The sequence below is a fragment of the Haliaeetus albicilla genome, chromosome 1, assembly GCF_947461875.1.
Source record: "Haliaeetus albicilla chromosome 1, bHalAlb1.1, whole genome shotgun sequence".
NCBI classification, from domain to species: Eukaryota; Metazoa; Chordata; class Aves; order Accipitriformes; family Accipitridae; genus Haliaeetus; species Haliaeetus albicilla.
The window spans coordinates 24,899,178-24,922,224 of NC_091483.1; the positions used below are offsets into that span (position 1 = coordinate 24,899,178).

The 23,047-nt window shown below is 45.2% G+C and overlaps 1 protein-coding gene across 1 annotated transcript; it reads right to left on the bottom strand.

The window, feature by feature from the left end:
* Positions 1-1,517: 1,517 nt before the first annotated feature.
* LOC104325489 (UDP-glucuronosyltransferase 2A2-like) lies at positions 1,518-22,930 on the bottom strand. Its single transcript, XM_069782499.1, has 10 exons — positions 21,083-22,930; positions 17,929-18,093; positions 15,610-16,495; positions 13,863-13,876; positions 9,220-9,845; positions 7,131-7,279; positions 5,705-5,836; positions 5,200-5,287; positions 4,263-4,482; positions 1,518-2,966 (listed from the first exon to the last, which is right to left on the bottom strand). Exons 3-10 carry the CDS (start codon positions 16,336-16,338, stop codon positions 2,690-2,692), a joined length of 2,235 nt encoding a protein of 744 aa, XP_069638600.1. The 5' UTR covers positions 16,339-16,495; positions 17,929-18,093; positions 21,083-22,930; the 3' UTR covers positions 1,518-2,689.
* Between the last annotated feature and the right edge of the window lie 117 nt (positions 22,931-23,047).

The window sequence follows — 23,047 nt, forward strand, 5'->3', positions numbered from 1 at the left end:
TTTAAAGGTTCTTCTGATAGGTGAAGTTGTTCTGAAGCCTGAATTTAGGAAAAGGACTGCTGCAACAAAAGGTAATTGCTTTTCTGTTTCCACAGTGAAGTAGTCAACTTACAGCTCCTGCGGCTAATCGGAGTTACTAGGACCTTACATGTTCAGCTTAATCAAATGATCTTTGGGCTATTCAGAGGCTGTCCTTGGCCATAATCATACCTGTCTCCCAGGAGTGTGTTAATCCTGCAAGATCCAGACTCTCCCCATGTCTTCTTTGTAGTGATTACTGCATCACTTGTTATTTGTCTTAATTAGGAAATATTTGAATCTAAATGCCAATGGTAAAACTGTGAAAAAAGGGAAGTAAAACTTGTGGTGGAAGTTGTTCAGTTTCTCCAGCAATTTCCTAGTTCTCAAAACTTGTATGAGTAGCACTGCTCAGTGGACTTCTTCGTAGCCTTTCTTCAGTGTCTTCTCATGTAACAAAACCAGATTGTAGCATGTGCTTTAAAGACCTCTGACTCCACAGTGCTGAGTGCTGTACCTGTTTTTATAAACTGCAATACGGTTTGGCCATGGTGTGGCAGTTGCGGAAACATGGGGTTTAGATCTGACAAGAATTTGGCCTCTGTATGTTTTACTCTACACAGCTATAGTAAACATCTACTTGTGCTAAGCAAAAAGTTTGACCTCCAACATGCAAGGATGTTGGCATTTTTTAAACACTACACGAAGTTGAACATAGGTTTGGGTTCCTCAAAACAGTTTACTATGCACCGAGAGGTACACCTATTAGCAGTAGGATTAGATCAGTCTATCAAATTCAGTACACGTACTGTGTCTTAATTGGAGAAATGCATCATAGACCACCTTCATTCTTTGATATCTTTCCCTGGTTTATATACAGATTCTGGAAAGAAGAGGGGGTTTTGATTTTGGTTGGTTTTCTTTTTTACTTCTTAAATTCAATATGAGTGAAGCCAAATTTCTCTGAAGATGTTACAGAAAAGAAGAACCTCCTTAAAGTGACTGCAGAGCACTTTCTCTGTCCAACTTTTCCCAGCTATCCTGTTTCCTGTGTTAGGCCTGTCTGACCAGTGTCCATGCAGTATGCTAGGAGGCTTGCTGGCCTTCTGGCAATCAAACTGACATCTCAGCAAATCTTCCACTTGCAGAAGCTGGATGATGGGGGCTGTTAGTGATCAAGCTTGGTGGAGCTGTGCCTAGGGACCCAGCTCTATGAACAGGTATAGCAACACCTTTCAGATCTGAGGCCTGTAGTGGTCTTCTAAGATCTGGGGCCTGCTGTTCTGCTTTCTGTTCACTATGCATATTTCAATATGCATATTCCTGCATATGATCCCATCGTGACCATAGGAACAGTGTACCAGAATTTACCATGAGAAGCACTAGTCTTGTTTTAATCCCTTTTTAATTTGGAAACAATTCACTTGAGCTTTTGTAAATGTTGTAGTATGAAGAGACTTAAGCAGACACTGAAACCATTGACAATGCTAATAAAAAAGTTAATGTAGTGTAGGGAATTTTATTATATAAACAAATATAACATGTTTTCTCAGCTTGTTCTGTTTGAAAACAATTCTGCAGCATCCAGAATACAGCAAATATTAGTTAAAATTGGGGCAGGTTCTTTCTTGAGTAAGTGGGCACAGCAGTGGAATAACCTTACCTAGAACAGGAGGCCTGAGCCTAGCATCTGTTTAGTAGGCTTTCATCAGTAAGTGCACCTTGAACAATTTCAGGAGTGCTGTGTTTGCTACCACTCTTATCTGAGCCAAGAGCAGCATTATTTTCCCTCCAACTTTTCAGGCAAGGCAAGTGACTATTGCACTGTTCCCACATGTAATGTTACTTCTTTGCAAGTGCTGTCTCTAAAGGTTTTCCTGTGTTTATCAGTTAGTGTGGCTCAGAGGCATTTGAGGGTTAAGATGGGCAAGTTTCTGACAGAGGTGGTGTTCACACCCTTACAGTGTTGCAGTTAGAATGATGGCCTGTGCAACAGGACTCCAGACTGAATGGAAAATAAATGGTTCTCAGAAAAGTAATTTCTCTGCTGGTTTTAGAACTCTGGTCTCCCCTCAGCCCCCAAGCAGTCAGTACATTTGTAAAAATGTGATGATACAAGCTTCACCAGCCACTTGCAGCTCTAAGTTTTTTATGATCTTGGCCATTCAGATGGGCACCTGTGGAGCCTGTGGTCTTAGCTTCACTGTTCAATCTGGAGAGAGCTATTCTGACAGGAGAGGCATTTTGGTTGTGAATCGTAAAGCCTGGGTGACATTATAGGAGAGGACAGAGTTAAGGTAAGGAGACAAGTTGCAGATTGAGGGACCCACAGTACCACACACATGGGAAGGCTGAATTTATGAAATATACCAAAATTAATTTGAAAAGTTAGAGCAGCATTTACTGTTCTAGGGACCATGTGTGATCAGCTAACAGGGTCCCAAGGGATAAAGCAACTATAATTCAATCTTATTTAGGCCAGAAGGAATTTGCTGGCTAAGCAAGCAGCTCTGCCACACAACAGCTTTTTAGTATGACCCAGTTCAACAGGGTGGTTCGTGATATGCCCAGCTTAAAGCATATCCTAATAATTTTATTCACCAAAGAATGTGCATAAATGCCTTGCTGAATCAGCCTAGGAGAAGAAAAACTGCTGATGGGAACAGGATGTCTATTCTTTCTTCCTCTTTGCAATCCTGCTACATGTCCTACAGCAAAATAAGCAGCACTTGACAAGAGTGAGGACAGCAATGGCTGTACTGGTGAACAAGAATGCCAGAACATCCAGGCAGTGGTACTGGTACCAGGTGAGATGGTGAGCAGCTGGTCTCAAGTGCTTTGCTCCTTTGTGACGCATGACAAATTCAATCCAGAAGACAGCTCTGTCCAGCGGCTTAACTGGCTGGTCATGGTGTATCTTGGATAACCTTAGAGCATTTTCCTTATAGCTGGGGAATAAAGAAGAAACCAAGATTTGTCACTGATTCCTGAAACAACCCATTCAGCACGTGGCCATCCTCCTGAGGAAGGTAGACAGCCCTGCTTTTACTTTCATCAGTGTTATGTAAATATATTTGAAACTGGCCCAGTTTACTCCTATCTGCATAAAATTGGGTTATGAACAGTAATAGAGAAAGCCAATCTTTTGCAAAGAAAAGTTATTCAAAATTATTCCAGATACTCCTTTAAAAAAAGCAACATGGAAACATTTGCAGCATTTTCTGTTCCAGTATAATATAGTGTGCTGGTTCTGACTGGGATAGAGTTCATTTTCTGCACATAAGCTAGTATGGGGCTGTGTTTTGGATTTGTGCTGAAGACAGTGTTGATAATACAGGGATGTTTTTGTTATTGCTGAGCAGTGCTTACACAGCTCAAGGCCTTTTCTGCTTCTCATACCACCCTGCCAACCAGTAGGCTGGGGTGCACAAGAAGCTGGGAGGGGACACAGCCAGGACAGCTGACCCCCACTGACGAGAGGGGTATCCCATACTCTATGACGTCATGCTCGGCAATAAAACTAGGAGGGAGGTTGGCAGGGGGGCTGCGTGCACTGGATTTCATCTGGGTCTTTGGATGCCTTGTCATCATCCAGGTTGTTACAGATCACCTCCTCCATGGCTAATTCCCTCAGATACAGGATACCTCCATCAATGTTGGTCCATTTTCTTTGGGAATTTGCAAGTTCTTTGCTGAAGGGATACCTGTCCTTCACACTTGACAGGAGTTGCTGCCAAAGACTGAGGACTCCTGCCTTTTGTCCAATCCATTTGTCAATGGCCTTATCCTTAGCAAGGGATTCCAGCTGCCAGGCTTCCTTAGCCTGTAATTCCTGACTGATAGGTACAGTAACCTAAGGATATTGGTAGCTCAGGAGAAAGAATTGTGGCTACAGACAGAGTAGACAGAAGTAGAATTGTTGCCCAGAGCCTCCAGAGGATTTCTACTTGCAGAGAGCAAGGGAGAGAGAGAGAGAGCAGAAAACTGTCTCAGGAGCTGCTCTGGGCTTTCCAAGAACTATTTTTCTCAAAGGGATCATAAAATGTAATATATGGAAAATCAAATTACTGATTTCTCCTTTCTGAGAAATGCTCATTCTTAGAAATGAAAGGTGGTTTTCATCTGAAACCCAAACTCCAGCTACTCAGTATTTTTGGTTCCCAGAAGAGCCAGCAGAATTTCTCACATCAACAGCTCAAAATTTTCATAACCTCATCTTACTGTAAGGCAAGAACAAAACTCACGTGGAATTGTTAATGACTGTGTTCAATGCATCGACTAGGTCCTGCGTCTTCAGTGTGCTGAAATCCAGCTCAACTGCAGCTCCCTTTGCCCTCATGTGAGCAATGTTGTCATGCTGGTCGGCAAACATGGGAATCCCAACCATTGGGATCCCGTGGTAGATAGCTTCATAGATCCCATTGGTCCCACCATGAGTAATAAAGGCCTTTGTCATGGGGTGGCCTGAATAGGGAAGGAGAGGCATGTGTAGCAGCAGCTGCGGCAGACTGTGGTCACTGGGGATGTGAGCACTGCAAACTACCCAGGCAAGTGTATGGCTAGAGAAGGGAAAAGCCCTGACCTCTGGATCAGCGTCAGAGCTTACATGCTTTGCTTTCACACATTCATGTTTATTTTAATGCAATATATGAATCAACATTTTCCTCCAGACTACCCCAGACTTACTTCAGCCCTTCTGCTGTTGTGCAGTTCTAGTTTTTACATGGTATCATGTTCACAACAGCCCTCTGCTGCAGCCTTGCTTAGGTCAAGCATTTTGAAGAATGAGCCCTGGAGATTAACTGCAGAGGCCAAATCCAGCTCCAGAGTACATGTCTACTTTGATATTTACTCCTGCCTAGACGTGGTTCTTAGCCTTTCCAGACAATTGCCACTGAGCTCTGTAAGACAGAGGCGTTTGCTTTAGAGATCCATCTTTATAGCTAAGCTCAAGTTGCTGCCTTCTTGAGCCACTGCTTCCTACTCCCTTCAAAGCCTGTCAAAAGCAGGCTAGGAAATTAAGGCCCCAAGAGCAAACCTCTGCTGCTTAAGCTGCAAAACTAATTGTAGCCACAAGTGTTATGTGGTTCTTTTGCCTGAATAAGCCGTTTTAGTGGAAAAAACAAAGAAGGAAACAGTTTTTCCAAGGGTGCAACACATCCCAGATAGAATCAGTCTCACCAAGCAGGTCATTTTGGGGTATCCAGTCATAAAGCCTGGTGTTGGAGCCCAAAGTTTCTGGTTTTTTTCCTTTGTACCGCCAGAGGACCTTGAACAAAGGAAGATAAACGTAGTGCATGTGACGTACCCTTCTGTATTGTTAGATGTAATCTAGGGCTTTATCTCAAACCCACGTACCTTTTCCCAGTAATTCAAATAGCTTTTGCTCCAGTTTAGCTCTTTGATTAGTTATTAGGTGCTTATTATAAAAATCACATAGAGTGATTTTTGTATTTTGGCCTATGGACACACCTCCATGTCATTTGGTGCAGAGAAGGGGAAACGGCAGAACTCCCCATGAGGTGACTCAGCAGTCTGCCTCTGCAGAGCACAGCTTCCCAGCTGTGGTACATCCAGCAGAGATGCAGATAAAAACCAGGTGAGTCCAAATGCGAAAGGCTCGCTGAAGGCAACAGGAGTGACAAAAAAACAAGACAAATTGTTTTAGACTGGAAAGGAAATTCACCTTTTGTGGAAGCTGGCTGAGGGCTCTGGCAATCACATTACTTTTTTCATCAGTTAGGTTGTAGACCATCGACCCAAGAGAGAATACCACGATGCCATGTTTCCCTGAGCTCTGAACAAATTCTTCCATTTCCTAGGTGAGGCAGAAAACATACTAAGAGTAATTATGCACTACAGATTACACAGATTTCTGTGAACAGAGAGCATAACTTTTTTAGCTTATCAAGGAGATGATTGTGGTGTACAAGCACCTCCGCTGACAGAAGGGCATTACAAAGATAGACCTGGCCCTGTGCAAAATAGACAGTTTCTCCCCAAGAAGGAGCAGGACAAGTTGGGACAGGTGACAGAAGCTTTGTCTTTTTGAAAGCAAGTCAAGCAGTTTCAGGACACATTTCTTTCAGAGCACAAGCATCAGGAATGGATCAGGACTATACCCTGTGACACCCTCCATAGCATAGTCTGTCATCGTTCTGGATTCTCCATGAACAAGTACTTTGCATTTCGTAGCTCTGCAGGAAGGGACAGTGCTGAAAACTGTCAGGGTTTTTCAGCATCCTGGTCAGAGATTCATCAAGTTGCTGGTCTGACTTTGTTAGCCAGTTCTCTATTTCTTGCAATACAGCACATGTTGCTAAACAGATTTTCTACAAATCAGACTAATAGGTCTTCCTGTTCCTTTTTTTTAGTTAGTATCATGTGAAATGGAGCAATAGCATCCAAAAGAGAATGGTTATCCATTTCCCCCAACTCAACCTCTGCTACAGGGGAGTGGGAAGAGAGTTAGACAGTTTCTTTTAAGTAGACAACTTACACTGAAAATACCCTACCTCCTCTAAGCTCCTACAGGAGTGATAATCTAGACCAGAGCTTGTTGTGTTGCTGTCATCAGTATCTAGGAGTTTCAGATTCCACCTGAATATTGCCAGTCACAGCAGAGCGTAAGCTGGAGATGCTGAGTATTTTACTCCCTTTAAGATGTCTTAAACTAAGTAACAATAGAAAAAGTGTTCATCAATTGTCTCTTTCTGCAAGTCTTGGCTCCATTTTGTCTAAAGAATTTGTCCCATCACAGTGCTTTTTTTGCATCAGGTATTTCAGTGTTACCATTGGCTCCAAGTCTGCATCTTAGAATTAAATTACACTTAACTACTCTGAGGTAGCACCTATTTTTCCTGAAACAAACACGGTATTCCCTCCTGCTGACCTCAGCTATCCTCTTTTAAGACAGCAGGTTGTAAACTCAGCCCTCAGTTTGCATAAGTACAGACAGATTGCTAAATAGCTCCATGCTCCCCACTGGCAGCAGAGCATCTTCTTTTAGAATGAGCTTTCTCAGGACATGGCTTGCATGGTTATCAGGGAGAGAAACAGTTTATGTTCTGCTGGGCAAACAACCAACCAATGGCAGAACAAAGTTGGGATACCTTTGGTAATGGCTTTGCAGGCTGGCAATGAAGTCCTCCAACAAACTCAAAATTGGGCAGGAAAGGCCGTGGAAATTCAAAATCCCAGTATGTTCTGATTAACCATATCTCTGCTTTCCCCATCGTCTCACACAGGGTTGTGGGCCTTCCTATGGACAAGGTACAAGGGGTTTACAACAGGCACGGGAGTGGGCTTGTTTGCTGTAGATTGCAAAATAGAAGCCTTACCTTTGTCTTTTGGCACTCCCAGTCAGTGTAGTCTATCAAATCATGCATGAAAGGAAAACACAGACAAATCCAGATGTATTCCTTGCCCTGTCCTGTGTTTGGCCTTGGCAGGTTGCCACGAACAAGGCAATACGATCTTTAAAGGGATTTTGAACCTTCAGGATTAATTTAGAGCAGTACAGGAGTAAGTGGGAAGCATTTAGTTTCTGTGATACAGAAGTGCAATTCTTGTACCACTGAAAGACTTCATTACCTGTGCTTGTAATAAAAGCACACTTTGGGGAAGAGAACAATCACAGAAAATGTAGTTCCAAATAAAAAATAAATTAATCGCAAAGTGATCATCACCAGTCAGGGAGGAGGAAAGTTTTTAAAGTTCTGTGGCATTTTTCAAATGGTGACTCAGTCAGTGGCTGCTCAGACTACAATAAAAGACAGGTACAGCTATCCCTAGTTCTCTTGGGGACTGGGTCAGCTCCTTCTGACACATATTGGGAAAATTTGGCCAAATCCATAGATGCTTTGAATGTCATTTTATGCAACATCCAGTGTCTCTAGAAATCCATCTATAGAAAAAAATCCAATGGATAAAAATTTTATAGCTTCCCATTTGGAACAATATATATTCTCAGGTACATGTTGCAAGTTGTCTTTGCAGTATTTTCCCCACAAAATGGAACTGTGGAGTAAAAGGGTTAGAAGTGTTGGTAAATAAATGATTATCCAAAGCCAGCCTAATGCAAGCAGGAACCAAGCAAATAAGCAGCAAGATAAAAATTATCTGTAGGGCATCTTCTTATACTACTTGATCAGTGTTACAATCTACACCAGTAATTTTTATTTTATTTTAAGTAAAGAGCAATGAGTCAGTTACAAAGTTACTGGAGTGAAAATTAAGCCTGCATTGCAAGTAAAGTGGTACAAAGGTGTGTAATTAAGTCTTATGTGGTATTAAAAGAAAAAAATTCAATCCAGGGAAAAGGGACTAGTTTGCAGAGCACAGAGGCATTCTTGGGAAACGCAGGAAGAGATTGGAGGGCAACAGAATAGATACCCTTGTGCTTGCTGTTCACTCGTTATCTGCCTAAACACAGATATTCTGTACAAGATTCAAAGTCCATTGAACTAAAAGGTCTCTTTAACAGACTTTCAATCAAGCCTGAGTTCTAGGTTGGAACAAAAATTTCGGGTATATATGTAGTTTAAGGAGAGTATTTAAAACTCTGAATGGTAGTTGAAGGGGAAAGTTGGCAGTTCTTAGCATTTATTGTTCAAGAATATGAACTCACGCTTAGCATCCTGTACTATGCAGGGTTGCAAGATGATATCTCCAGATGATGCATGCAATGTGAATGAAGAGTGGTTTTTTGCTCTGCAGTTGTCCAGAGACAGCCAGTATTCCTAGTTACAACAGGGTTAACTCCATCCCTGCGTTATCAATGGAGCTGTCTCCAGTGCCTTACACTTAGGTAAGGAATGATTTTGCCCTCCAGCCTTTATCTACTACCATCTTAATTGTAGAACTGCCTGTCATCAAGATGAAGAGGCAACAACTGTCCTCTGAAAGCACTAAAATGGGCATATGGCTCACTGCAAGAGCTCATCGACAGTATCGTCATTGACAAAAATTAGAACTGTGTGCTCTAAAGATCCTCAAGAGGAACTAGAGCAAAACTGCATTGGTGTCTGTTAGATTAGACCAGACCTAAAAGGGAAGGCACAGCCTCCATGTGACCAAAACAGGATTACCATTTCTGCTGGCCATTGAGAAAGAGTATTTTGAGAGAACAGCATTGAGCTCCCAAAACATTCAAAAGGCACAACCTATGCAAGAGGAGAAACCACTCAACAGCTGCCTTACCTAAGACATTACTGTAGTACCCATCCCATTCGTCTTGCCAAAACTTCAAGAAAAATAGATCCGTGTAAAAGTAAAAGAGGAAGTTCTGTAGCCTTTCCACGAAGGACATCTGATCTGTCAGTCCCCTTGTGCTAGCAGGCACATAAGAAGGTGGGGACGGGAGCCCACCGCACAGCTTCTCTACCACATTCCCATCTGAGAAGCGGAAGCTGTAGACAAAAGGGATTGCTAGGATTTCTGCTACAAGCTCCCCGCCTACAGACAGGGGATCAGCAACCAAAACATCAAACTTGGCTTGCTGCAGCTTTGCTATCAGCTGAGGGTTCATCACCAAGGTGTCACAGATCTGCTTTGACATATTGGTAAAGACCTCCAGGTCCTTTTTCGTCCTCCACATGATCTCCCAGGGGGAGAGATTAGAGACCTCATTCATCCAGAAATTGAGGAAGTCGTCCATGATAGCATGCAGGGTTTTCTGGGTAAAGGGGACTTGCAAGACCTCAAAAGTGAAGGGGGAGGAGGTGTCTTGGTAGTCGATGAGCAGATTGCTTGAGGGCACCAGCACAGTCACTTCATGACCCCGGAGAACAAGCTCTTCCAGCAGCACTTTCATATTGATCCAGTGACTTGCATCGGTGGGCCAGACCACCACCTTCCCACAAAAGCCAGCACTCCAGCAGCATGCGTAGGCCCAGAGCAGCCAGGGGAACCTTGGCCCCATCATCTCAGCAGTCAATGTACAACTCCAGTCTGACCGAGCTGGAAGGAGTTCACTGCTCCAGTGTGCAAACACTTTAGAGCCAGCCAATAAAAGTGAGATCCAAGCCTGGCAAGAGGGCATGTCAGAACACAAAACAATGCTCATAGGAGGACTGGGCAAGCAGCAAATCCCGTTCTGGAGTCTCCTGCAGAGCCACAGCTTATCTCAAAATGACGGCAACTCCTGTTTCTGCTCACTACAAAGTGCATTTTGCAGCATGTGAGAACCAGGAGCCCTTTCCCTGTGTTGTGGTTTAATCTTGATGGGCAGCAAATGACCACAGAGCCTCTCACTCCCCCGCAGTAGGAGGGGAAAAGGAAGGGCAAAAGTTAGAAAACTCATGGGTTGAGGTAGAGACAGCTTAATAAGCAAAAACCAAAAATAAAACCAAGAAAAACAAGTAATGCAAAAAGAACAATTGCTCACCACTGGCCAACCAATGCCCAGCCAGTCCCTGAGCAACAGCAACCCTGGCAAACTCCCCTCCCGCCTCCCCAGCTTTTTTTGCTGAGCACATCACCACATGGTATGGAATACCCCTTGGGTAAGTTGGGGTCAGCTGTCCCGGCTGAGTCCCCTCCCAACTTCTTGTGCACCCCCAGCCTACTCAGTGGGAGGAGCAGTGTGAGAAGCAGAAAAAGCCTTGATGGTATGTAAGAACTGCTCAGCGATAACTAAAGCATCCCTGTGTTACCAACACTGTTTTAATCACAAATCCAAAATACAGCCCCTTGCAAGCTACTATGAAGAAAATTAATTCTGTTCCAGCCAAAATCAGCATACCCCCATACCAGATCTTCAAGGTGAAGATGATACACATTCCTGCACCAAGCAGGAGCTCAGGCTAGGGAAAGGACATGAGCAGCCCATGGGACTTTTTTGTCAGCTACAGGATGAACACCATCTTACCACTTCACTACAGCCTAGATTTGCTTCTGTGTCCTGTAAGAGCCAACCTACCTGTAAAGCTGGTTACAATTTTTCTCTCTTCATTTACTAGGTGCAGAATGTCCTGCAGTGATTCACAGCTAGCCCACAGGGTGCTCTAGTTCTGTCTTCTCTATAACCAGACGCTGTGGACACACAGCACTGCTGCTGGGAGGACACAGTCCTGGTAGAGATGACTCCAGCATCAGGCCACCCCGGGAGAGAAACAGGAGGAGATGAGGAGCAGAGGTTTTGCTCACCTTTCTGCTTCTTTGCCTTCTCTTGGGAAGATGCTGCACACTGGCATCAGTGAATCCATATAATGTAGTCCAGGACAGATACTGCCAAGACAAGAGACCTGACTTCTCCTCTTGACTGTGTCCTGTAGACGTAGTGGAGATGCTTGGTGCTACTGATGTGTTCAGGGAAAAGAACAGGCAGCTGCTCTGTCCTGAGCAGAGGGCAAATGAGGCTCAGACTGAGTGTAAACAGGGCCTGAGCACTCCTGCAAGAGCTCAGCAGCACCACATGAGCTCCCCTTACTAGACTGACAGTGGAGCAAGCAGTCTTTCATCATGCTTCAACCTCATCACTTGAAAAAGCCTTTAGGTAGCTCTAGGAAAGCAACTAGAATAATAAGAACCCTGAAGAAGATTTTCCAAGGAGAAAGAGAAGGTGCACGCATACAGTGCCGGAGCTGGGACATTGCCCACTTTCTGTGAGATGCTTGCCCCTTCCTTTTGCACCTCCTTCAGGACTGGATACACTCCAGACCAAAGCATATCACAGTCAGGGTAGAGAACAGCTAAGCTAACACAGCTAATAAAACAGGTATTGCACATGTAGCCTTAAATACTAAACCCCACATTTAACAATAAAAAAAGACAAGACAAGATCCAAGCAGCTCTGAGGCTTACACAACAGGAGATCAGCAAACCATGCTTTTGCCAGCACAAGATTTTCTAGTCTCCGTCAAATATGATAAGCAACACAAGTAAACACACAGCTAGGTACTATAATAGTAGGGTATCTTAACAACTTAGCTCTCTTAGCAGAATTACACCCTACTAGTGAAATATAAATAAAAATATTTAGAGTTTCATATTGAAATAATATCCATTTTATCTGCCCACCAACAATGCATGTATGTTTGCCCTGTTTCCTTTTAAGCGTTACAATAATCACTTAGAGCAAAAATGTGAAAATAATTGTGCAACTATTGTTTAAAAAAGAAAAAAACTCACAAATAAATACAACTATCTTCTAGTATTTCTTTTAGACACTTTCAGAAAAGCAAAGAACCCTGTCTCTGCTGAGGGCCTTTTATCACTGCAAACTGGGGCTCAGCTGCTCTCCCAAGCCTTTAAAAGACCAGAGGAGGCCATTATCTCTCATTTTGAGTTAAGCTAGCAAGCCAGAAGGGTGCTAGGGGAAATAAGGCAGTATTGTTGTATAGCTTTCCAAAACCATTTTTTATTTCTACTTCGAAAGGTTTAATTCAGTACTAGTGTTTGGTGGGTATATAGTATTATTTTGCTGTTCTTAGTGTTTGTCATGATTCATCTATGTATATGACTGATGAGCTCTGTTTCAAGTGGCTTTAGAACTGTTTTACCTATCCTACAAGTGCCTGGACTTAGCTGTACTAGTGTAGCAGGTCAGGATTAACAGGTAACATTTGTACTTGCCTGGATTGTTTGACTTGACACAGGAGTTTTGGAGGAAGGAGAGTGAGTTCACAGCTGTCTTGCTCCTACCTTGTGCCTTAACCTCTAAGCTCTGGGTACTTACTCTTGTGTGTACAGCAGATGATGTAATTTCTGGAAGTAAGAGCAGCCTTACCTAAAACATCACCAACTTTCCCAGAGAAGGTAATGATATGTGATGTCCTGCACTGTGTAGGTGAAGATGTTTTTTAGCCTTTCCAGGAAGGACATCCTATCTGTTAAGCACAGAGCCGCTCCATCATGTTGCCTATGGAGAACCAGATGGTGTACATGAAGGGGATACCCAGCTTCTCAGCAAACCCCACTGTGTGCCAGTGGGTCTGCCAAGGGGACATCAAAGGTGGATGCGCTCAGTCTCTCCAGCAGCACCTCATGCTTCAGGACTTCATCACAAATTATTTTGGTTATGTTCTCCTGCTTGTACACCAGTTGAGCTAGCTTGTAAAGACTTTCCCAGACAGGTAGCGTTCTCTCCTGGTAAAACCAAAAAGAGAAAGCTTCTTCCAGTAGGGTAGCCAACTATCTCCTTTTTGGTGATCGGCACCTCAGCCACCTCAAACTGGAAGGGTGAGGGCTGTGTGGGGTTGAGGATGAGGAAGCACGAAGGCAGCAGCATGGTCACCTCGTGGCCCCAGACCACAGGCTCCTGGAGTATGTACTCCATGTTCAGCCACTGGCTGTTGTCAGCCAGACCAACACCTTCCCCCCGGACCCCCAGCCCAACACAGCCAGCAGCCACAGCACTGTCACACCGCCACCTCCTCCCCAGCCATAGCCTGCCCTGCATGGCAATGCCCCCGTGGCCTTCCTTCACCGTGAGCAGCAGCGCTCCCAAGCTGGGCTGGGCATGCGTGACACTGCCTTGCTCCGGAGGGCAGGGAGCCAAGGTAGCCACCATGAAATCCTGTTGTGGGTAATGGCATGTTTTCCTGGGGAAAAAGGTGACTGGGACCAGCTGGTACCATCTGGTGGTAAATAGCTTGCTGAAGCTGGAAGATGTGCTTCCTCTGGAGCACCAGGGAGAGTTGTCAGACCTGGGGGGCTCAGCCCAGCAAGGACCATGTCCTGTTGGTCATCCTGGCCCTCCTGCCTGTCTAACTACAGTCTTGATGTTGCCTGTTTGGTAGAAGAGGTGACTTTTTCATTCTTCAGGCTCTTTGAGGCACAGCTGGGTGTGCAGCGAAGATGTTCACCCACTGTGTGGGCACCCTTTTGCTTTATAAAGCCACTGACCATCCATGGACTTAAGGTGGTGATCCAGGGCTGCAGCTAAAAATTTGTGTCTCAAAGTGGATGAAACTACATGGCAAGTGACTCCAGTATTGGAGTAAGACTGTCTTCATGTGAACTTGCCTATTCCAGAGCATGCATTGCGGGAGGCCAGAGCTGGTAGGTGATGGTGTGGGCTGTCCTGCCTGCCACTAGGTGCCTATTACGCACTACAAGTTGAACCAGAAAATCTGTTAAACAGTTTTATTTGTGGTCACACTTCTGATGTGCAATTAGGAAATAATGTCAGTCCTTGTCCTGGTTTCAGCTGGGATAGCGTTAATTTTCTTCCTAGTAGCTGGTACAGTGCTATGTTCTGGGTTCAGTATGAGAAGAACATCGATAACACACTGATGTTTTCAGTTGTTGCCAAGTAGCGTTTAGACTAAGTCAAGGATTTTTCAGCTTCTCATGCCCAGCGAGCAAGAAGGCTGGAGGGGCACAAGAAGTTGGCACAGGACACAGCCAGGGCACCTGACCCAAACTGGCCAAAGGGGTATTCCAGACCATGTGATGCCATGCTCAGCATGTAAACTAGGGGGAAAGCTGGCCAGGGGGCTACTGCTCAGGAACTGGCTGGGAATCGGTCAGTTGGTGGAGCAATTGTTTTTCATTTGCATCCCTTGCTTTTCTTGGGTTTTATTTCTCTCTCTTTTTGTTATTTTCCTTTTCATTACAATTTTTATATTATTATTATTGTTGTTGTTGTTATTATATTTCAATTATTCAACTGTTCTTATCTCAACCCATGAGTTTTCTCACTTTTACCCTTCTGATTCTCTCCCTGATCCCACTGGGGAGGGAATGAGCAAGCGGCTGTATGGTGGCCAGTTGCCAGCTGGGGTTAAACCAGGACAGAAGCCAAGCTGAGATATCTTATCTGCTGTGCACATGACAACAGTTCGGTGTACTTGTGGAGTCCTGCGGCATGCAGGTATTTGCAGCCAATTGCACCTGAGAGATTTACAAGTGCTCTTTTTCATTAGCTCAGTGTGAGGTTAGTAGAAATGGCATGTTGATCACATGTGATTAATACTTCAATAAACATATTTTTCTACATACTCACTTAAAACAGTCCAGAAGAAAAGCCTGCAAAGGAAAACTTGTCACTTTCACTGTTTGCTTGTGGGTGGAGGGTGTGTTTTAAATAAAACTTGTTTTGTGGAGAGAGGATTGGCTTTATATGACTGGTGATGTAAGTGAAGTCTCTATTATAAAGCCACAATGCATTTCAGTATTGCTACTGAGGGTGGCAGGGTTGGTTCTTAATTGACCAGCTCCACCTTCCTTGTTGTGATGCTCTGGATTAGGAAAACAGCTCTGTTCCTGCTGCTTTCTGTGCAAGCTGTCACTGGAGGGGGAAATGTGTAAGCTGAGCTCCCTTGCTGAGGGCCCTATATGGTGTGGAAGTTGTTTCAACCTCCACATTAAAAATAATTACAGCAGTCAAATCCATCAATTGGGATGACCACTGATCCCCATCTCAATGCAATGGCATAGCAGCACAGCACCCTGACAGGGGAATGGGTGCAGCTAATAGACCCTGGTGGCCCACTCCCTTTTCCACATAAGGACATAATGAGACAAACTTCTTGCTGACCTCTCTCAGACCTTGACTTTGCGACCCTGCCAGGTTCCTAGCTGTGCAGGTTGTAAGGCGGGAGGCTGTGTAATGAGAAGTGAAGTAGCAGAAGGCTTACCTAAGACCTTGCTATAGTAGATATCCCATTCTCCCCAGTAGCTTTGGAAAATGTAGTCTTGCAGATGGTAAGACACGATGTTTTTTACTCTCTCACCGAAGGACATGTGGTCAGTGAGCTCGGACAGGGCTGCGGGCGCGTAGGACGGCGGGGCTGGCATCTTGCCGCAGTGCCTCTCCACGGTGGAGGCCGGGGAGAAGCGCAGCGAGTAGATGAAGGGGATGGCCAGCTTGAGAGCCAGGAGGTCCCCGCAGAGGGTCACCGGGTCTGACAGCAGCAGGTCATAGCTAGATCCCTGCAGATGGGCCATCAGCTCTCGGTTGGTTAGCACTGCATCACACATTAGCCTGTTCATCTGGTGCCAGTTTTTGGACAGTTTTCCCAGTTCCTTGTAAAACTGCCAGAAGGTCAAGGTGGTTGGCCTATTATTCAGCCACAGTGCCACTACACCCTCAATCAGGTTCTCAACAGTGTCTTTCCTGAAGGGCACATTATAGACCTCAAACTTCTCCGCAGCCTCAGCCCTGGGTTTAATGAAGAGGGAAGCATTGGATACCAGGACAGTAACGCCGTGCCCACGCCGGATGAGCTCCTCTATAACTATCTTCACGTTCAGCCAGTGGCTGCCTTCTGTTGGCCAGACCAACACATTCCCGCAGAAGACAGGCCCTAGAAAAGCGACCTGAAGGAGGAGCAGCTGGAGGTATTTCTTAGAGCCAGTGGCTTTTGTGGCCATGGCAGGATTAAGGGCTAGATAGCCTGGGAGTTTTCCGTTCCAGTTGGGAGTGTTGCACCTTTATGTTGTGTTTGATGGCTCTTTACTAGCACTTCTAGCAAAAGCAAGTTTGCTGTTGCACAGGTGGGGCCTTTAAAACCCACGTTTGGTCTTAGGTCTGAAAAGACAGAAAAGGATGCTTGGTGATTCGCTTTTGCCTTTCTGCCTTCTACCCTGTTAGCTTCCCCATGAGGGAGCCCCTTTCCCTGGTTAGCAGGGTGGCAGCAATTCCTGCTGCTGTCAAAGGTCTGCCTTCAAACTACTCCCTTTGCACAAGAAGAATTTAATCCCTTGGTTTTTTATACTTTCTGTAGTTTTTCCAAGGAATCCTTACCATGAAATAAAAGCAAATAATGGGATCTCCTCTAGCTGTGTGATTACTGTATCAGTAAATGCTGGCAGATTTACTATAAGTATTAGCAAATAAGTGGCACTGCTGCCAATACTGGAGAATACCAAGATTTGCTGGAGAATGTACGACCACATCTGATTTTAAAATGCCTGTTTTCAATTGCAACAGCTGAGCCGTGGTAGCTGTATACTGTAATGCTTCTATTACTTATGGCAGCAAACCTACCTGTACTTAAAGATATATTTCTCTTATTCTGAGAGTTTCCCACCTTTCTCCACCTTTCTTTCCAGAAGCAGCACAGGGCTTACTTAGCTGACAGGCAGCAGTGCTACAGGGAGTGCTTACTTGAAGATATTGCTAGACTTGGGGCAACAGCCCCAGGCAACACAAGGTGGAGGGACACCTGTGATGGGACTAGCAGTGGCAAATGCTACCGTAGTCATCCTTAAGCCTCCTCAACCCTTCTACAGCCCTGTCCCTGCTGGTAAATAATATGAATTAGTGGCAGTCGTGCCCCAGCCCCTGTGGAGAGCTGCTGCCTCTCCAGGCTTCACCATTAATTCAAGCTGGTGCATCTTTACAGAGGAAGAAACTGCAAGTGAGCCAGTCCCCTGGGTATGCCAGCTCCGATACTCAAGCAAATTACTTGTTTTTCTGCCCTGAACTAGCGATGCCAGAGGCAGGCCAAGGAAGGAGAGGCCACAGGGTACATTTAAGTGACTGACTTGGAAGCAGCATCCTTTTTCAGGGTGAGGTGTTAGAAGTGTTGATGTTTCCCATGCTGAGAGAAGGCAGCAAATCGTTCATTTGGGTGATGATAATGCCAATAATAACATGTAGTTTGTTCTGGTATGTGACAGATGGTTTCCGACTGCTCCCAGACAACTCTTAATGCAGGGAGCTCGTTGCTACTGTCTAGGGCATATCACCACCAACCTGAAGATGTTATGGGCTCAGCTCAGGTGTCTAACCATGGATCTGGGGCCCTCCTGGGCCCTAAAGGTGCTTCTCAGAGCAAACCCCACATCTTCTGGGGTGGCTCTCACTTGGAAAGTCAGCACTTGATTGTAAGGTGCTGTGTCCTGGAAGGAGCTCTTAACCACCAGGAGCCAAAATGACAACTAAAACCCATGCATATAATGATACACTCGATCCAACACAATTTGGGGAATGAATGCCATGCAGCAAGAAACTCTTACCTAGCGGAGTCTTCCAAGGTACGTAAGCATCGTGCTCTGAGTTGCAAGGTGCAATTTGCTGCACCGGTTTGCTTCTGTTTCTTGCTGTTCACCTGCTCTGTGCCTGGGCTGCTCTGGCAAGGTTGGGTATCAGGCAGAAGGAGCTTAAATAAGTTACTCTCTGAACTGGGCTTTTCAAAAGGAAGAAGTAATACAATATGGGATGATCACAAAAAGGCATGTATTCTGGGATTATTCATTGCTTTGTTATGCTCCAGTAATTTAACAGTCAAGATGGTCTTCCCCATGCTAGGGTATATTATAATGTTATTACAGAGCTAGATACTCAGAAGGACTGTGCATCCTGTAGCTCAGAAATCTGGTGTCTGACTGTTAAAAAGATTTTTCACTCCCTTTAGGGTCTCAGCTGGCAAAACAAAATTGTTTGTTAAGTAATAGACTTGTTTATAAACTGTCCACAGGAACAAAGAGAAAATCCTGTGGTTTGTTTGCAGTGTTTTTTGAAAGTTGGCACGTTACCTGGGCTGGGTGTGTGGCCTTTGATTCTGGAGATCTAGGCAAGTTTTTAATGACCTGAAAATATAGGAATCTAAAAATGCACCTCCATGGTTTTTAAATATTGTCCATAATCTTCAACCTGACTTTTTCTAAACCCTCCGAATTCAGGGCAATTAGGCCAGCATGTTTCAACAGTAATTGGGCCTTACAGCTAGGAGTTTCACTACGATCTCTCCATGGACCTTTGTATTCACGATAATATCTTTTTTCAGGCTAATTTACCTTATGTGGGAAAGTCCTATAAGAAACTTAAAGTTTTTCCAGCAACTACTGAAAGGCCATGTTCATGTGGGTTAGGGCAGATGGGAACTTGGGTTTCCTTTCTAACCCCTCAGTAACTAATTCCTCCATAGCAAATGAGAGCTATTACTAGGGGAACCAGAGGGTTCAATTTGTGATGTTTCCATGGCCAGCTTTTAAAGATGATACTCAGATTACTCTTAATGTGGAGAAGATAAGCATTTTGAGAGGATTAAAGGACAAAACCCAACAAATAAAAGAAAAGCAGGCCTGAAGAAAGTAGATGGTGTTAAGTGTCTGTATTTCACACATCTAGCATTACTAAGTAGAAGTGCTGCAGACACTGATGCAACCTCCAGCCTTGTTAAATAATGACAGGCTTTTCAAGGCAAAGGTGAGTTATGCAAAAGTTAGGCAATACAAGGTAGTGTTTTCCACATACAGGTCTCTTTGCTGTTTTGCTGAATGGGGGTTATGGTGTACATGGCACCTTTATTTCTAGAAAACCTTGATGCCAGCCAGCACCTCAAAAATTCAGTGCCAGGGTAGAAAAGGGAAGCTTTTACCCTGAGAAGCCCTGAATGACTGTGGTTTTCCTGTCACTTACTGCAATAAAGCAGCTTCTGGACTGAAGGGAGACTTGAAAGACTTGACTACCTCTTTTTTTTGGGGGGGGGAGGGGGAGGGGGAAGGCTGGATGGGGAAAATATCAAGGTTGGCTCATCCCTGAGTACAGAGAAGTGAGTTGATTGAGCAAGTTTGCAGAGGCACGTGTGCAAGTGCTCAGTAAAACTCCTACTTTCCTGTAATCCCCAGGGGTAATAGGGAAACTCAGGCAAAGGTTAATGAGCTGAAATAGCCTTACCATAACCACCTTTCTCAGCTAAATTGTATCTTTATACCTCTACCTTGCAGCTGTAGGACAAAAATACCACGGGCTAGGTTTATAGCATTTCAATTGCTCTTATTGATTCAGTTTAAGATCTCACTGCTGTTGCAATGGTGCAGGGGCACCTTGGCATGTAAGTGTATAGACACCAGGGTGGCTTGAACTGGAGCCGTTTCCACTCTGCAATGCCAAAAAAAAAAAGAAATGAGAGAAGGTCCAGGCCAAGCTTTCTGTCCCTGCTAGGAATTGTGCATTTTTGGTGGAGAAGAGGTGCTGCACCCTGTCTTTGCCAGCTCTGCAGTGAGGTGCAGCAGCAGAGACTTGCCAAAGCTGCCTGCGGATACGGCACACCCCTGTCTTGCCAGCATCCATCCAATGCAAATCTACAAATACTGAGGGTATAGACGTGGTGGGTCTCGTCTAATGGCTCACGAGCCTGAAAGGGGCAGTTGCTGTCTCCCTCCCACCTTCTCATGCATGTTTACTGCTCATGCTCCCATGCCAAGCTTTTCCCTGTGCCAGGTCAGCTTGCCACTGATGTATTTTAGTGGATTAGTTTGCTGCTGGGTGTCCTGGTTTCAGCTGGGATAGAGTTAATTGTCTTCCTAGTAGCTAGTACAGTGCTATGTTTTGAGTTCAGTATGAGAAGAATGTTGATAACACACTGATGTTTTCAGTTGTCGCCAAGTAGTGTTTAGACTAAGTCAAGGATTTTTCAGCTTCTCAACCCCAGCCAGTGAGAAGGCTGGAGGGGCACAAGAAGTTGGCACAGGACACAGCCAGGGCACCTGACCCAAACTGGCCAAAGGGGTATTCCAGACCATGGGACGTCATGCCCAGTATATAAACTGGGGGGGGTGGGGGCAGGAGAATCGCCACTCAGGGACTAACTGGGCGTCAATCGGCGGGTGGTGAGCAATTGCACTGCGCATCATTTGTATATTCCAATTCTTTTATTATTACTATTATCATTTTATTAGTGTTATCATTATCATTATGAGTTTCTTCTTTTCTGTTCTGTTAAACTGTTCTTATCTCAACCCACGAGTTTTACTTCTTTTCCCAATTTTCTCCTCCATCCCACTGGGGGGGGGGTGGGGGGGGGTGAGCGGCTGCATGGTGTTTAGCTGCTGGCTGGGGTTAAACCACGACCCTGGGCCAGGGAGGAGCTGGACAAAGACCAGGCTATCATGGAGCAGGGGTCCCCCTGAATGGTTGGCCAGCACCCCTCGAGCCACGTAGTAATGTATTCACATGCTACAATGCATTTGTGTGTCTATAGCTCTGCAGGGGAATGAAAACTAGACGGAAATCCCTGCTAAATTTTTACTCAATCCGCCAATTGTACACAACCATGCTGCTGTACTGTAGATTCTTGCTGGCTTTCTGGTCTAAAAAAGAAATTTGTAAGTAGAGCAAAGTTCATTTCTGGCCAGGGGAAATTTATCAGAAATAACTTTTTCTTACTTGGATGCAGCCTGCCCAAGGTCCTAAGCCACATCGGTGTCTTGGAGGAGTGAAGCTTTGCTGTTTGACACTGGAAAGCTGCTAGCACAAGGTTTGTACCTGGGCCTCGGTACACAAGCGGTACACCTGCCACTTAGTCCCCAGAGGTATATCCATGTGGAAAGTCTGCACCTCGGCCTTGGCACGCGTCCTCAGAGACAGCCTCCTGGCCAGCATTGCCTGTGACCACAACTCCTCTTGTGTTTCAGCACGCAGGGAAGGCAGAGACTGCTTTTCTTCTGATATTACAGGTTTGGAGCTGACCCATTGCGGCTTGGTCTCGGATGCAGAGGGGAGCACTTCATCTGCTGCTAACTGGAGTGTGGAGGGGTGTTTCTGCACGTCTGTCTGGGAGGCAAATGGAGGCACCCCCTCCGCTCCCAGGAAGTCAGGTCTGGAGGTTTGGACTTGGGCTTCACCTCTTAACTGTGAGGGATGCCATTTCAGCCCTGGGGGTACTTCACCAGGATAGGTTTGTGTTTCCTCCGCTGTTTGCACTGGAGGCATGGGTGGGATTTCAGCTGGGGCTGCTGTATCCCGCAGTGTGGGGTGTCGGGGTGTTTCAAGGCTGGAGGTGTGAGAGGGGGGAACATTCTCGGCTTTGGATGTCATCAGCTTGGATGTCTGGACCTCTGCATGAGATGTGGGAGCACCCTTGGCCACGCTTACTGTGAACATCAAGGACTTCCCCTGAGCTCCTGCCCCTAAGCCAGCTGAAAACCCCTCCTGTGGTCCATGGCTCCGCTCCTGGGTGTCTGCGCGCAGCCATGAGAAGGAAGGCTCCTCCGTCCCTGCCACGGCTTTCACCCACCATGTGCACACCTTGGCATCGACAAGCAGCGGGAAGAGAGGCACTGGGTTCATATCAAGGGATTCAAAGTCCTGCGTTTACAAGGGTGTTTATGAGGGAGCTGCACTCATCCTGTCCTAATTTGCCAGATGGGGCTTTTAAGGGCAAAGTTACTTCTGCAATCACCCCTCTGGCCTCATAACCAAATACTTGTTTCTTTCCCGGGGTCTTAGCAGTTTGGGTCCACACAAAACTTCTGGGGCACAGCAATTTAGCCTCCCCTAGCTGTCTATGTTGCATGTCTTCAGCTGCTAACAAGGACCATATCTACAACAGGAAGGGCAGCTGCTGTTAAGATTGCACTTTGAACCCAGGGGACAAAAGATATAAATAAAAAAAAAAAAGGTTCTCATTAAGAGTAGTGAATGAAAGCACTTCCAGAAGCATGTTTGATGCCCCTGTACATTTCACAGGAGCTGCTATCTGAATTATGAAGAGGAAAGAAGTGTCATTAGAAAGTCATCTAACAGACCAGAGATGCTTTGGGGAAACAAGAAACAAATCTGTGTGCTTCCACAAAAATGGAAACAAATTGCAAAGCTGAGGGAGGCTGTGTTGTGAAGAAAGCCTATAGAGTCCTGAAGGATCAGGAAGGTCAATGTGGATGAATTGCTGGTAGTATCTCAGTGCATGAAGTAAGGGACCTCAAAAAACCCACAAGTTGTGGGGGAAAAGCAAATCCCCAGGGGAGTTACAGTGTACCAGGGGATGTGGTGGATGTCACGAGAGTCAGGGTTTTGAAGGTAGATTTGTAGGAGACAAAACTACAGAGCAACCAGACACAAGGAACCACATCTGGCTCACGAGCTCCTTTCCTACATGGCATCTTGTCTGTATGACAGAAGTGGCTGAAGCCACCTCTCGCCAGTTCAGGTATCTCTGCTCCTGTAATTACCTGGATTATTTTTACCATCTCCTCTTCTGGCATCTCTGGCTCAGTTTGGTTTGTACTGAGACTGCAAGGTAAGTGGGGACAGCTGAGGTTCAGAGCCTGTAACAAATCACAAAAACCAAGCAATACACAAACTGCATCATACAACACAAAGACGCTCCCAGCATCTGAGACAGAACTAGAA

What these genes read in the sequence shown, in the direction of transcription:
- LOC104325489 (XM_069782499.1), bottom strand. Translation starts at nt 16,338, where the DNA reads ATGGCCACAAAAGCCACTGGCTCTAAGAAATACCTCCAGCTGCTCCTC. An exon ending in TCAGCCAGCTTCCACAAAAG is followed by an intron (nt 5,288 to 5,704) that starts GTGAATTTCCTT and finishes CCTTTGTTCAAG; the next exon opens with GTCCTCTGGCGGTACAAAGG. An exon ending in ACCCCAAAATGACCTGCTTG is followed by an intron (nt 4,483 to 5,199) that starts GTGAGACTGATT and finishes TTCCCTATTCAG; the next exon opens with GCCACCCCATGACAAAGGCC.